The sequence below is a fragment of the Dichotomopilus funicola genome (assembly GCF_033296635.1).
Source record: "Dichotomopilus funicola strain CBS 141.50 unplaced genomic scaffold C8A04scaffold_73, whole genome shotgun sequence".
Classification (NCBI taxonomy): domain Eukaryota; kingdom Fungi; phylum Ascomycota; class Sordariomycetes; order Sordariales; family Chaetomiaceae; genus Dichotomopilus; species Dichotomopilus funicola.
In genome coordinates, this window is record NW_026944094.1 from 65,243 (window position 1) to 80,285 (window position 15,043).

The 15,043-nt window shown below is 55.2% G+C and overlaps 3 protein-coding genes across 3 annotated transcripts; 1 reads left to right on the forward strand and 2 right to left on the reverse strand.

The window, feature by feature from the left end:
* Nucleotides 1-3,087: 3,087 nt before the first annotated feature.
* On the reverse strand, nucleotides 3,088-6,841 carry C8A04DRAFT_39730 (Cys/Met metabolism PLP-dependent enzyme-domain-containing protein; the record flags this gene model as incomplete). Its single annotated transcript, XM_062784694.1, has 6 exons — nucleotides 3,088-3,159; nucleotides 3,225-4,455; nucleotides 5,529-5,578; nucleotides 5,774-6,011; nucleotides 6,068-6,642; nucleotides 6,785-6,841. 6 exons carry the CDS (start codon nucleotides 6,839-6,841, stop codon nucleotides 3,088-3,090), a joined length of 2,223 nt encoding a protein of 740 aa, XP_062634013.1.
* Nucleotides 6,842-7,353: 512 nt separating this feature from the next.
* C8A04DRAFT_14751 (chromosome segregation protein Csm1/Pcs1-domain-containing protein) lies at nucleotides 7,354-8,979 on the forward strand (the record flags this gene model as incomplete). Its single annotated transcript, XM_062778217.1, has 3 exons — nucleotides 7,354-8,176; nucleotides 8,234-8,680; nucleotides 8,771-8,979. 3 exons carry the CDS (start codon nucleotides 7,354-7,356, stop codon nucleotides 8,977-8,979), a joined length of 1,479 nt encoding a protein of 492 aa, XP_062634014.1.
* Nucleotides 8,980-10,403: 1,424 nt separating this feature from the next.
* On the reverse strand, nucleotides 10,404-13,925 carry C8A04DRAFT_39732 (GPI inositol-deacylase; the record flags this gene model as incomplete). Its single annotated transcript, XM_062784695.1, has 2 exons — nucleotides 10,404-13,244; nucleotides 13,308-13,925. 2 exons carry the CDS (start codon nucleotides 13,923-13,925, stop codon nucleotides 10,404-10,406), a joined length of 3,459 nt encoding a protein of 1,152 aa, XP_062634015.1.
* Nucleotides 13,926-15,043: the final 1,118 nt, after the last annotated feature.

Genomic DNA, 15,043 nt, shown 5'->3' on the forward strand with positions numbered 1-15,043 from the left:
CGGCGCTGAACGCCCACCCTGCAATGCTAAAGAAGTCAGTCAACCTAAGACGATTCTATGCGAAATAAGGAAAAAAAAAAGGGGTAAAAAAGGGGGTTTGTCGAGAGATTCTCCAACAACAAAAAAGGGAAAGTTTCATTTTCCTCTCATCCTTCCCTTCGTTGACAACACAACTCTAAGCGACCCAACTGATCGACTGACTGACTGACCGAATCAGGGGGCATAAACTCATCGGGAACCTGCAGCAGCACTGGCCGCGCCAAGTGCAAGTCGGAACGGAAGCCAGCGCATCGCATCTCCCACACCTTTTCTCTAGCTTCCTCTCGAGCCGACTCTCCTCTCTCTCGCTGCCTTGGAATACCATCACTCACCCCCACTCCACACTTTTGTCGACTCTTTCCTTTCTAACGGCGGAGTCCCCACGGCTCGGTCACACTGTCTTATGTCAACCTCCTGTGTAACAGAATAACGCGCGGAACGTTGATAGAATAGACGCGCGGATCCCGTCCCGGTATCCGGAGAGGCGATGGTCGAGTGGCATTCGGGTTAGGTGGTGAACAGGGGGGGTTGTGGGAGGGCTGAGTGGTAGTCCTGAAGAGCGGAATGACGGAGAAGCAAACAGGCATGACAAACGGCTGGCCGCCCGCCCACCCACGGGAAATCAACCGTCGCTATCTTGCAGCCGCAGAACCTGGGGAAATCGGATGATGGGTAGGGTGTGTGGTGGACCAGGGGGTTGGTTGGAGGTCGAGTTAGCGTGTTTGTGTGTGTGTGTGTATGTGGTGTGTGAGCTAACGTGGCCGGCACAACGGGCCTCGGAGGAATTCGGGCCACCCGTATGGTTGGCTGCTTGGTACGAAGTACCTAAATTGGTTGATTTCTGTGCCCAGGGCTGCTGCTGTCGGGATATCTCGCTGCGGGACGGGGGGTCTTGGGGGCCAGCCCATCGCGTGCGCTGAGCAAGGGGGAAGAAAGGGGGGACCGGACAAAATACCTCTTCCCCCATCCCCCCTGGCTACGTCTGCATCATGCAAGCGCAAACGGAGAAATTACCACAGAAAGCATCCCACTCGCTAACCTGCGGACTCACAAGCCGCGGCATTATCGTCCAACCGGTGAAGAAGAGCAGACAGAGTTGCGTAAACCGTGAAGGGAAGATCAATGGCATATTACACGGCGCAATGCAGCCCTTTCCCAGCCGCAGCTAGGAGGAGAGGTAGCTTAGTTGGTTTTCTGGTTATTGATGGTGATGCGATGCTGATCATGTCGCGCACGCATGCGTGTGCGTGTGTGTGTCTGTGAGTGGACGGTTGAAAGCAAACAAACAGAAGCATGGGGCGGCGCAACGGCCGGAGACAATTACTCAGGGAAGGGGGCAGGTGGGGGAGGGTAATAAGTGGTAGGGCGAGAGGCGGTAACGGCGGTAAGGGGGCGGCGGCCAGGGGATTGTAGAAGATCAGGGGGCTCGGGGGGTCCAGGGGCAGGGTGAAGGGGAGTGGGAGGGCGCTTCGGCCGGAGCAATCGTGGGATCAACTGCGGATGGTGACGAGGTGTGGTTGTACTGCACCGTCGTGGGAGGCGGGTTCTTGCTCGATAGATGGGGATATTGATGAGCGTTAGAGATGGCCGGTCTTACTGGCGGTGGCCGCTTGCCCACTACGCTGGACGTTGGCCGTGATCTCCTTGACCAGTACGCCGGCGTCGAACTGTTCTGGGAAATACGATGGACGAGGCATGTCTGATCTTGACAGGAGTGAGTTGTAAGGTGTGTACTACCGGCACTGGAGTTCCGGGATAGTATGACTGTATGTAGCCAATATGTAGGTAGAGTCGAGACGATGCAGCAGGCGCGCGGACGGATGGACAAGGGAGCGCGGAATGGTGTAAGCCAAGCAAGGTTGGCTAGATACGCGAAGAAAACCGAGCACGAGGCCGGGACGGGCCACCCACCACGGTTTCTTCGGCCATCAGACCCAGACCGCCTTCATCCTACGGGGTGATTTCCTGAGCGCCACGATATGTACAGTACCTACACCCTGCAGGGGTGAGCTACGTACCTATCTTCATAACCCTGCCACAATAAGTAAGTAACTGGCTCGGCATCTGACCTGCGGGGGGTCGGCGAGGATAGGCCCTATGGAGCGCTGACATTGTGCAGCGCAGCAAGCATGGGACGGGCCGGAGCGTGAGAGACAGGGTGCCCCTTCTATTTCTCGTTTGACCACCAGAAACAGGATGAGTTGGTCGTGGCCCATCCTTGGTAGCGGGATATCATCCAGCGAGTCGACCAGGGTAAGAGACCAGCACAAGAAAGAGATATATAAACTGCGTGACCCCATTGCTACCACCACACCAAGTGAACGCACTCTCTTCGACCCAGCTATCATCCTCCACGGTATTCTTCCCTCCATGTGCTAGCCCACCGCGACCACCGCGATACCTTCAACGCCCCGACCAAGTATGCCCCACAGCGTGAGAGACATTGAGACTGGGAGCAAGGGTATCCATCAAGCAGTGTTAGTTACACCCTTTCTTTTGTGCCCGGATATCATATGGCCTGATGCTAGTGACAAGTGCTGACCCTTCGCTGCAGAGACCATTCCGGCCCAACTTCCTCTCCGGCCAAGTCCGGGGATGGCGCTTCTTCGCAGCAACCACCGATGCTGAAAGCGTGGACCGACGAACTCAATCCTCATGAATTGACGATCACCGAGTCCTTCTTTGTTAGTGGCCTAGTCAGGTAAGCACCGGCCGTGAGCAAAGTGAGGCCGAGAAGCCGAAAAGCCGAGAAGCTGACTCTCAAGGCAGCCGTGCTGGGGCTAGAGCCACCGAGGCTGGTCAGGGCGGTCGTGCTGGGCGAGCATAGTGATGGTGTGCCGCGATACACGGGCAGGTGGTGTTGAACGGTCATGTTCTTTTTTCCCGTCTTTCGACGACTCAGAAACCAGTTCCCCATTGTTTTTTGGCGCCTTTAATTTTATGCAGAATTCCATGCCTTTTGATTCTAAGAGAGAATTTTGGAGTTTGTGTTTAGACAAGTGAACCGTCTGGTCGGTCTGTGACGTCCTAACAGAAGCTGTCGACGCTCTAGGCCGAGGTGGTGGCGTCGCCCACATGGAAACCGTCCAGTGTGACGGTCACGGCACCTGCTTGGACAAGCTATGGCGAAGGCAAGGTTAGTATTTGAGTTAGAAATGAGAGTTCAAGGCGATCGATTAACATACAGCACGAGAGAGGTCTTCAATCAGGTCGTCTGCATCCTCAATGCCCACGCAAAGTCGAATAATATCCTCGGGCATCTGCCTCTCTTCCCGGGTTTTGGCGTCGATGCTAGCATGGCTCATACGGCAGGGCATACTGATGAGACTATTGACACAGCCAAAGCTGACGCTGATACCCCATAGGCGGGCAGCCTCGACGATCCGTTCTGAGAGGCCAATGTTTCCGGTTTCAAAAGAGAGCACAGCGCCAGCGCCCCGTGCCATGGACCAATGGAGATCGTACTGCGGGTGGGATTTCAGGCCGGGGTACCGGACGCGGAACCCGTGGGACTCGAGGAACTCGGCAATTCGCTGTGCGTTGGCTTGCTGTTTCTCCATGCGAATGGCCAGTGTCTTGACACCCCTCATGAGCAGAAAGGAGTCGTTTGGCGACAGGCCGCAACCGGTCGAGTTGATTGTGAAGTACATCTTGTCACCCAGGGCGGGGTCGTTGCACGCGATCACGCCAGCCATGATATCGTGGTGTCCAGACAGGTACTTGGTCCCAGATTCGTAGACAATATCGGCGCCAATGTCGAGCGGGTTGAGGAGCATGGGAGAGAGCATGGTGTTGTCCACCACAACCACTGCCTTGCTGCTGGCCTGGTGCGTGGCCCGGGCGATCGTTGGAATGTCCACAATCTTGATCAACGGGTTTGTCGGCGTCTCGAGAAGCACCATGGCGGTTTTGTCCGAAATGACCTCCGTGACGGTGTCGGCATTGGTGGTGTCAACATGGTGCACAATTACCCCTTGGTTGTTCTTCAGGTACGTGAGAAGCCGGTTGGTGCCACCGTACAGATCGTCACCAGTGATAACCTCGTCGCCGGGCTTGAGGAGGCGTGTGATCACATCGAGGGCACCCATACCAGAACTCACGGCCAGGGCGCGGCTGGCGTTCATGATCTTGGCCATGTGGCGCTCGAGGTGCGTTCGGGTGGGGTTTCCCGACCGGGTATAGTCGTACTCGCTCCCGCCGCTGGACGACGTCTGCTTGAAGGTGGCAGACTGATAAATGGGAATGCTGGAGGCGCCGTATTGGTCTTTGGAGTCGGTATACACCAATTCCGTGGCTAGAGCGTACCGCTTCCTCCCGGAGAGCGGGCTAGATGGCGCTGGAGAAGGGGGGAGGGCATGGCCGTCGAGGTCAACATGGGTGAAGACCTTGTTGGCGGCCTGGGACGCAGGGCTGGATCTGTCTGGCGCAGCCATTGTGAGGGGTTATGAAACCGTCGAAGATCGGTTCGAGCGTTAATAGGGTCACTACGGGAGGTGGTTGGACCGAGGGGAGGAAAGGGTGTGTCCCGGCAAAGCTCTGGGGGACGTCACGAAGAGACGTCGGGTGAGTGGGAGGTTCAGGAGAGCTCAAGCAAGTAATTGGGATTGGAAATTGGATCCAGGTGGCTCGCCGGCTGGGATTCTTGAGAGAAAGCAGAGACGAGAGTAGGGAAAAAAAGTATTGGAAGACAGGAAGTCTGAGATGAATTGGGAGAATGGTGAATGAGTCGACAAATCTAAGGAGCATTCACTGGAAGTCTTAAAAGCCACCATTGGTTGTTGCGACCGCTTTTTACCCACTGCATCCGACCCCGGAGCACAGCAGTCAGCAGGCTGGCAGGCCCTGTAACTTCCAGTGCTGTGGGAGGGAGGGTCAAGAATATGGGGTACATCGGCGCGGGAGCCGGCACAGCACACCGGCGAAGTACCCCGACATCCGAACAAACAAACCCCACAGTGGGGCCGCTAGGATGACGTGCTTTGCTCACGATTCGGAGACGGCAGGGACGACTCCTTTGCAGAACTCGCCATTTCCACGTCCGCTTGGGCAATGTAAATCTTGGTTTTGGAAGTCAACGTGGCCCGAGTCGAGGATTCGGATTTTTGATCGAACCGCCCCCGAGGTTGATTCCGCAGGCATCTATTCGATTTCCCACCGACAGTCTAGCGCCGACCTAGGCTTGTTTGGCCCCTGAGTCTTCGTCCTACAGTTTCGTTGGCTACTATCTAGGAACAGCAGACGTCGGGTCAGACGAAGGAGCAAATGATCTGCCGGGTAAACGTAAGCGTCAAACAAGGGAGGAAAAACTATCTCGTACGAGTTAGTAATTCGCCTTGTTTCTCGCTGTATTTGAAGACGGGTATTATCCAATGGTTGGTGTATTTACATAACTCTTACAAGACCCAGGGCCGCCTCCCCGTCCGCTTCCCAGCTGCAGCTACGCGGACCGTACAACTTGATCTTCAGGAATCTCTTCCACATCCTCGTACTCGTCACCCGATATCTTGGAATTTGCACCAGTGCTGCTCGGCTGACTGGGCTGCGATTCAGCCAGTTTCTGTCCGCCATGGTGGCCGAAAAAATCCTCAGTCCTGATGCCTCGGACGTGGTCAGGGTTCACCTGCGACATTCCCGCACCAGTCGCCCGATGTTTCCGGATGTACTCCCTCACGGGAACCATGGCGGCGTCACGACAGACTTCCTTGATGTCGCTGCCAGACATGCCGGCAGTCACCTTGGCGATGTAATCAAGGTCTAGATTCTCAGCGTCACGCTTGGTGTCACCGAGGACAAGTTGTAGGATGCGCAGCCTTTGCTCGAATTTAGGGAGCGAAACGGGGAACTTTTTGGGCATTCTCCTGAGGATCGCTGGGTCAATATCGTTGATCCTGTTCGTGGCGCCTAGCACAACGATCCTGTTGGGAGTGCCCGAGGCGTTCGTTGATGTGAGGCCATCCCAGAGAGTCATGAATCTGGACAATTTGAATTAGCAAGCAGCCGCGACGCACGGAAGCCCTGGAGAACCTACTCAGCCTTGACCATGCCGCTGGCCTCGTGCTCCCCACTCATCCGAGTCCCTAAGACAGCGTCCATCTCATCAATGAAGATGATGGCTGGTTGAAGCTTCTGGGCCAGGGAGAACACCGCGCGAACCAGCTTGTTCGAATCACCGTACCACTTCTCCGTCAGAGTTGAAATGTGAAGGTTGATGAAGGAGGCGCCGCTCTCACGAGCCACTGCCTTGGCTAACATTGTTTTGCCGCAACCTGGCGGGCCGTACAACAACACCCCTGAGGGCGCTGCCAAGAGCGCGCCGCCGTGCCGATATAAATGTGGCATCGTTAATGGGTAGATGATGGATTCCTTGAGTTCATCGATAATGTCGTCGTGCCCTCCGATGGCATCAAACCCGACGGGTATGTCTCCTGGAGCAACCACTTCGAGCGCTACTTGGTTCTCATACTCGTTGAGGACGAGGCCTTCCTCTACCGCATCCGCATATTCCGATGTATCGTTGCCATCTTGGTCTACCGCGGCGCCGGTCCGGTGCCGTCGTATCCTCCTTAAATTCGCTTGCGCCTTGGCACGAGCCGCCTCATTCTTCTCTCGGTCGGGGTCAAAGAGACTGGAAATATACGGGGCAACGATGCCGGTTGCAAAGAGGTATGCTGTGAAGACCTGCGACACAAAGCACATGTTAGAATGCAACACCACGACCGAATGGGGCCAACTTGTTGTTACGTACACCCGCAGCGAGTGCAAGACCCGTCGACAGATCCTTCATTCGTTTCTGGTCGCCCATATTGTGTCGCGGCGAAATGAATTGCGCTGCGCTTCTGCAGTCCACTTTGACGCAAGTGTCGAAGCAGAGTGCAGTTGAACAAACGGGGCCTGAGGCTGGTGAACGGGTTGGAGGGCCCGACGCCGGGAGTTGCCGTTGCGCGCCGAGGATCGCTGGAAACGACGCTGGGGCGAGGCCGTCCGACCTTGTGCTTGGCACTGAAACGCATGTGTTAGCGCCACTCCAGTGGCTGGACGCAACGGGCTTCAGGGATCAGAATGTTAATACGGTATCGTAACGTTACCGTATTGCAGGTCATACAGGAACTGTGACGTTTGTTTACATGGTTGTTTTGAGAGCACCAGAGCAACCAGGCTGCGGCTGCCCCTCGCGTGTCCAATCCCGCAAATTGCAGCGTCCACCGCCCACCGCTTTCATCTCATTTGTGGCGTCTCTCCACCGACGCGCCACGATAGCCTCAGTACAGGCCCCGGGAATTACCAATTAATACGAGTTTCGACTGCACCTTGCCGATGTCCAAGACCAAGGCCCGCTCCCACTTGTTGCAGTTGGTGGATTCGGACTCAGACGACGGAATTGGAGGTAGCTCACTTGGGGCCACGCGACAATCGAAAGGAGTGACTACATTGACACGAACAGCACCAATCTCTCAACGCGCGATGCCTCCAAAGAAAGGAAAGGCCGGTCGCCCAGCCGCGAACCGCGTTGCTAAGCCGACGCCAGCGACAACAGCAGCAACGCGCAACGCGACAAAAGCAGCACCAGCGAGGAGCACGACACGCGGGCGCAAGAGAGCCGCACCAACCGACGAGGAGGAAGACGATACGGAAATGGCGGACGCGCGTGACCCCCCCGCAGCCGAGCCACCAGCAAAGAAAGCCCGCGGCCGCCCAAAGAAAATGACCGCCGAGGCCGAGGAGCCAAAAACAACCGCCGGCGCGCGGCGAGGACGGAAACCGACGGGGAAGAAACCCGACCCTGATACAACGGCTGAGGAGGTGTCCGAAATTCCCGAGACACAGCAACCGGATGAGGAGGAGAGCGACCTACAAGAAGAGGAAGACGACGGGCCTGGGAATTCGCCTGTTGCGCAAACTCCAGAGCGCGCAAAACCGGGGCGCGGGAAAATCGGCGCCCCAAGCAGCGCATTGAGGAAGACTTCACAAATACCGTCTCCAGAAAAAGGCGATCCAGCACTACGCCGTCGTCTTGGGGAAGTGACGCAAAAGTTTGAGAACCTGGAACATAGGTACAGGGATCTTAAAGAGGTCGCGGTGCGTGATGCAGAGCGCAATTTTGACAAGCTCAAAAAGCAGTCTGAAGAAAAGTCGAAGGGTAGCTCACCACCCTCACCCCCGTTTCTAGACTGCGAACTTTGCTAATCATATGCAGCGGCCGACCAACTCATCGCCAGCCTTAAAGCCGAACTCGCCGCACAAAGAGAAGCCTCAAAGGAAGCTAACAACCTCAGAAAGCAGCTTGACACAAGCAAATCCAAGGCCGAGACCCTTCAAACTGAACTCACAGCCCTCGCCACCTCCCTCAATGACTCTAAATCGGAGATCAAATCCCTCAACCTCAAACTATCTGTGGCGCGCAACGCCGAAGCCGCGGCCGCAGCGGCCGCAGTAACCGCCTCAAATAAGGTCCCGGGGAGCGCGATGAAGGGCTCGACAGTGGCTTCTCGACTGGCGGCGACCAACGCCTCGGAAGCGACACAGGCTGCGCAGAAGAAGGAAGACTTGTACGGCGATCTGACGGGTTTGATCGTGCGAAGTGTCAAGCGAGGTGATGACGGCTTGGACATGTTTGATTGTATTCAAACTGGGAGGACCGGGAGTGTGTTAACCCCCTTCAAACTTTCAACCTCCCGCTTGCCTTTAACTTCCCCCATTCTTGCGTACTATGTGTCTGACCCCTCACCTCTAGCCCTACATTTCAAGCTATCCGTCGGTGTACGGTCCGAAGACGGGGAAGCCTACTGCAACTACACCCCGCAACTGGACTCCAACCGCGACCATGCGCTGATCGCTGTGTTGCCTGACTATCTTGTCGATCACATTTCGTTTCCGCAGGCGCAGGTCGGCAAATTTTATACACGCGTCCTTAACGCATTGAATGGGACTGGCGAGGTGTGATCTGGAAGGCGTGGGCCCTTGCCCATCGCATATGGTATGGAAAGTAAATGAGGGCACGGTGATTGGTGTATATACCTGGCGTCGGAGTGTTGTTGCTTTGGGATCTTTCTTGGTTTCTCGCTCAGCGTGTTTTCATTTTTGTTTGTTGACTGCCGGGGCGTTCTATGTACGGATACTTGAGTAGTATTGGTGCATGAGACCAGGTTAAATGGAAGTGCGTCCTTGCTTCACTATCCAGCCATCTTCAAATCTCGTAAGAAGTTCAAACAACGGAAACACAGTGCTTAATTGCAAGGAGAGAGTGAGTTCATATATACATAGGAGCTATTTCATTGAACTCGTCTTTCGGGGACCTTCATTTCATACAAGATGTAAAATACACCTTCACCTTCCATTACACTTTATACAACAGCTCTTGTGTACCGTTTTGTAACGTCTGGCAAGGACCATTGCCCCAAACATTAAACCCCTTTCGTCTCATCTCATGCGGCCGTCCGCTGCGTCAGCCGCCTAACAACGCGCCACAAACAGCTTCAAGCAGCTAAACCGCCCGTTCCCACGTTGCTTGTTCTTCTCTACCCTGCCATAGCGCCGTTATTCCTTCCTGCGTCTGCGATCTAACTGGCGACAAAAAAAGAAGAGTGGCATGAAAAGAATAACATAAAACATTACTGGCGCACCAGGGCATGAGCTCGTCTCAATCCATCAATCACAAACCCGTGTCAATTCGTCCCATCCAAACCCGGCCAAACCCGGCCAGAGCCCCTGTGACGCCTCATGAGAAGATCAGACCCCCTCTCATAACATCCACCCGCCTTCTAAGGTAGCCACAAGGTAAGAAGCCCGAAGGCGGGAAGAAGTCAAAAAAAGGATACGCCTCGCCTACTCCAACACAATGACCTGAACCGACAGGTATCCAAAAGTTTAGCAACCAACTCAACGGGCAGTGCCGAGAGGTAGAAAGGGAAAAGAGATTAAAAAGACAAAGGCCCGCTTCATGCACAACACCGCAAAGAACCAACTCAAAGTGCGGAGAACCCACTGATGAAAATGCTGCGCTGTGGAGTCCATGGGACCAGGAAGAAGAGAAAAAGGTGTTGCTGAGCATGGAATGAACCGCCAAGACGCCGCCCGTGCTTGTGAAATATATAGATAAAAAAGGCGGGAGACTGCGCTCCCAGCGAAATGAAGATGCTGGTTTCTCGCCCATCCTTGGCGTAATGACGCAAGGACCTAGAAGGAATAGATGTAGCAGTGAGGGCGTCGGCGGGGGTGGAAAGTATAGGTTTCGCAAAGGATAGGTAGATCGGGATGGTTGTAAGCTAGGCGAATTTGGTGGAATGGGTATCAAAACGTGATTGGTGTCTCGTTGTTGTCTCGTTGCCAAACTGGGATACGTAAGCCCCGTCGCCAAAAGAGGATGGTCATGGCTCCTTCCCCCTTTTCCGGTCCTTGGTATCCCATGTGTAAAGATCGTTGAAGCCCAATACAGACCACGAGTCTGAAGTTGAGTGAACAACAGCCAACCAGAACGCCAGGATATTAGCCAGATAATGCAACGTGTAGGCATACGTAACGCCATACACTGCTGCATAAGTGGCGATACAAAACAGCAGAATGCTGGTCACATACTTGAGCCGGCTGCCCATGCGCGGGACCATCTTGCCCGTGGTAAGGGCCTCGACAAGGACGATGAAGGGCATGACGGAGAGGACGTTGTGGTGTGAGGTGAACGGAGTAAGCCAATGGACGGTGAGGTTGTGTATCCATACGACGAAGGTCGGTAGATTGATGGGGAGAACCCAGAGCATGAGGACAAAGATGGAGTGGGCGTAGTTGTAGAAGTTGGAGTTGGCCGTCGACCGCAGCTCAGAGGCAATGCGCTGCGCCCGGACGGTCGTCATTAGTTGCGCAAGGCAAGCCACAAGGTAGGCGAATTGATAAGGCACCACCGTCGTGACAAGCAGCAGCAAGACGGCGGCCGTGATCATGCGGCGTCTAGGGGACGGAACCAAGAAGGCACCGGGTGCCGCCTTGCCCCTGTCCTCATTCCGAGTCCATCCGGGTCGAAATGTGATCAAGTTCGCAATGACTCCCAGCAACCGTGTCAAAGCGAGTGCCATGTAATTGATGATGGAACAGACCCCGACGCAGACGATTGCGATCAAGGGGATCAGGAAGAGAAACAGAGGGTCCTCAGTACCGATCAAAAGATCGTTCTGGTGAAAGTCCATGATGGACAATGTGCCATTTCTCCAATGCCAGAAGTTGGTACTGCTGGCCGGGGTCGAGTCTCGTGTCGCAAGCGTAAGGAAGATGAGTGAAACCAACATCAAGGGAATAGACTGTCTTAGGCACAGATCCAGCCCCTCAAAGAAGGGGATAAAGACCCCTGTGTTGTCGTATACTCGAAATTGTTTCCTTAGGACTAGGGCCACGATGAAGAGGGGAAATGCCGCAAAGACAGTGCGGTAGCGCATGTATAGCTTGCCGAGGCTGCCCATATAATCAGCAGTGAGCTCAACGTGGATGGCGGAATTGCAGGTCGGGTCGGTCCAGAATTGGAAGCTCAGGCCGTCTTCCTCCAACTTCCCCGTGAGCGGCGGCGGAACGTAGGGAGCAACACCATGAAGGCTGACCGTCGCTTCGTGTGCATTGACAAAGTACTTGGATTCGTAAGGCTCGGCCAGGTATTGCCGCAGTAAGGGGGCGAACAGCTCTTGTTTCCCATCGCAGTTTTGGTGGCTGATTCGGAGATTGTAAGCAAGCAGGCTCGACTGGAGCGACGGAACCTTAATCTCAGAGACCATTGGTCGGTCGGCAGGGAGGCGGAGCTTCATCCCAAAGGCAAGCAGGCTTCGAAGAGAGATGTGGCGTGTTCGGCGTGACTGAGTTTGATCACTGAACTCGGCAACCACAAAGTTGGCCGTTGGCGTGGTTGCTTTCTCCAACACCGCCACAAACTGATGCTCGGCGATGTCATCTACGCCGTATTCCAGATAAGAAAACGGTACGATCTCCTTCTCCCCATCTGTATAAAAGGGGAAACGCGTCGCACGAGTCGACGCTGGGAGTGAGATGACATCCGGCCCAGTTGTCCTGCAAGCCAACCGCGTGGACCCAGCAATTCCTTTGGATAGATCGATTTGGCTAGCGAGGCCGGCCCCGGATTGACTCGGCTGCGACGGAACCACGCTGCAAAACATGACCTCTAACTTCTCATGGTCCCCTGATTTGTCAAGCTTCGCGTCGGTTAGAAGAGTGAAGCGCTTCACGCCCGGCGATTCCGAGGGGGGGATCGGCATGAGGTGTGCGCGGATAACTCCGGTAGTGCCTAGATTGCGCAAGACTAGGCGTTCCCCTTCCGCAATGATGGAGTCGGAGTTATCGTCGACCGTGAGAAGAGTTGTGGGCTCGGACCGAGGTGCAGTCTTCTCTGCCACTGCTTCCATGCCGGTGAGAAACCATTTTTTAAACACTTGCATCCGCTCGGCGCGAGGCTTAGTTTGTGCAGCCCGATGTACGTCCACCACGTCGTATATCGCCTGCGCAATCACCTTCCGGAATTGATCACACCAAAGGATAGCTTGATGGTCCATGCTCGTCCACACGCTCGGGATTGTCGAAGTAAACACAGTGAACCCATGCGTGTCCGGAACTAGTGACTCGACGCTCGCGTAATCGGACGGGACCACGGTATCGAGACCGCCACCTGCAATAGATACAAGAGTGACGTGCCACAAGGGATTGTTGTTAGCCCATTGTTGCGAATAGGCCCGCCTCCAATAGTCGTTGATGTCTTTGTATGTTTGCACGCTCTGGCTATCAAACGATACCGGCGGACGAGCATGTGGAGCCGACATGGTGATGATGGTGTTGATCGAGTTCGACTGATAGTTTGGCATGACTAGCATAGTGCGTGCAACAATACCTCCCATGGAATGTCCCAAAACTATCACCGAAGTGGGGTCTGGCAGATCGGGGTCCCTGTCAGAAATGTGCGGATCTAGGTAAAGGGAAAGGATGTATCGAATCGCCTCGTTGAGATATTCGGCTTGGTCGAGCAGCGTCTGGCCGTGGAACGCGCTGATATCCTCGTTGAAGTCGACGGTGAAGAAATCTAGGTTGCGCGCGCCCGCCTGGATCGCGGACTCGTCGTGCTGCAAAACATCATGAAAGTAGTTGGCCGCTTCCGCTGCGATGGGCCGGACCTGCTTGTAACTTCCGGCGTTGCCGGGGATGAAAAGGATAGGGACGCCGCGGACCTGATCAAGAGCAAATTAGCCGATTGGAGTGATGATAGCAGGGCTGTAGATTGCCGCGCAAACCTTGGTATCGCGGTCGATTCCTTGCTCGCGATAGAGGTACAAGGAGTATTTGCTTGCAAGGCGCGTGTGTTCTGTATCAAATTCGTCGAGCTTGGCGTAGGATGGGCGCATATAAGACATGCGACAACCTTTTGGATCGATCTGTCGAGTCGCCGAAGAATGAAGCACGGCGAACAAAAATCCTAGGCCGATCATCGATGCAACGAGCGCGAGGAACGTGATTGCCCATGGGCTCTTCCATGGTGGTCGCCGCGCTGCTGGCGAGCCGGTCTCTGGCACCTTTTCCACCGCGACCACCTCCCGTGTCCGTAGATTTCGGTTCGCCGTTGTCATGATGAAGCCCAGAGGTGACGGTGGCGCGGTGCGATCGGGCGATGGCCGCTTTTCTCCTACGCCATTTCCGCTTCGCGATTCAGGTAGGCGCCAATTGACGCCGCTAGGACGTCGGGTGGTCGAAAGCGAGGGTCGGCGGTCGGCGCTGCGACGGCGGTCGAGCTTGTTCGGTGGGTGTGCGGAGGATCTGGATTCTTTCGTGCTGAAACGAGAGGAATTGACTTGAGGTGCCTCAACGGGAGAAGCATCGTCGTCGTCTGACGATCCCGACGAGTGCGTCCTCATCCCAGCAGGACCGTTGGCGGAGGATTCCTGCCTGAGGGCGGCGGCACGAAGGGATCGTGTTTTTTTGCGTATGGGGGAAGGGCCAAGCGAGAGACTCGTGCGGCGGTGAAAAGAGGGTTCATGGGCCGCTTTGAGTTGATATTTGGAGACTAAATCGCAAGGCCGAGCGGCGCGAGCATCCAGCCTGATCCCGTCACCAAAAGCCGAGGCCCAGCACTCCTCAAAGCCTTTTCTTTCCCGCGCGCAAAGAGGGCACAACAAAAAAAAAAGGACGGCGATTCGGGAGTTGGTCAGCTTCGAGGATGGAGGCACGATGGCCGCGGCTTTCCCACTCAAAGGTTGGCAAGCAGTGCGCCAGCTGCAGGCGCTGCAGCCACTATTGGCCAGGCACTCGGCTCTAGGGAGAGGCCCAGACCCATCTCGAAACGGGCAGACTGATTCGATGCTAGTGGCAGGGTTTCCAGCGGGTGGAGACGCTGTGTTGCAGTGCCACTGAGTTTTGAGGTTTCGTGCTAGGATTCGCACTTTCCCGTTCGATAAGGTGATCATCCTGCTAGGCAAAGGGATTTGATGTTGACCCCCGTTTCTCCCGGTCATTTCAAAACGGCCCGGATTCCAACAGCCGGCGGGAAACGCCTCCTACACTACACCACATCGTACACGAGCGAGAAATCACCTCTTTGGCAGGGGCTCGGTGTTCGTAGGTCGAACCCTCAATGCCGTCGTTGCATGATTAACGATATCAGTCTACGATCCATTTTTAGAGGTCTCGAGTTGCGAGATTAGCGAACGAAACTTGGCGTTTTGAGTTAGACTCCATCAACAGCCTCCTCGAAGTGGTCGCTGGAAGCACCGAATGCAAGTCTTGTTGATCACAAGGGCGCGACAGTGAGATTACGAGAGTGGGAAGGCGTGAACGAGGAAATCCGAGACCACACACACGCCAGAGGCCCGACAACTTCCCGTATTTTGGGGGGCGGCTAGGCGATCGCGTGCTTACCAGCCACCGGCGACTTTTCTCCTTCTCAATCTTCCTTCCCATCAGGGTTTGCAGTGGAGACCCTGAATTGGATTTCTCAATTAGTTCATTATACAACGTTTTCCACGATCAATCGCTC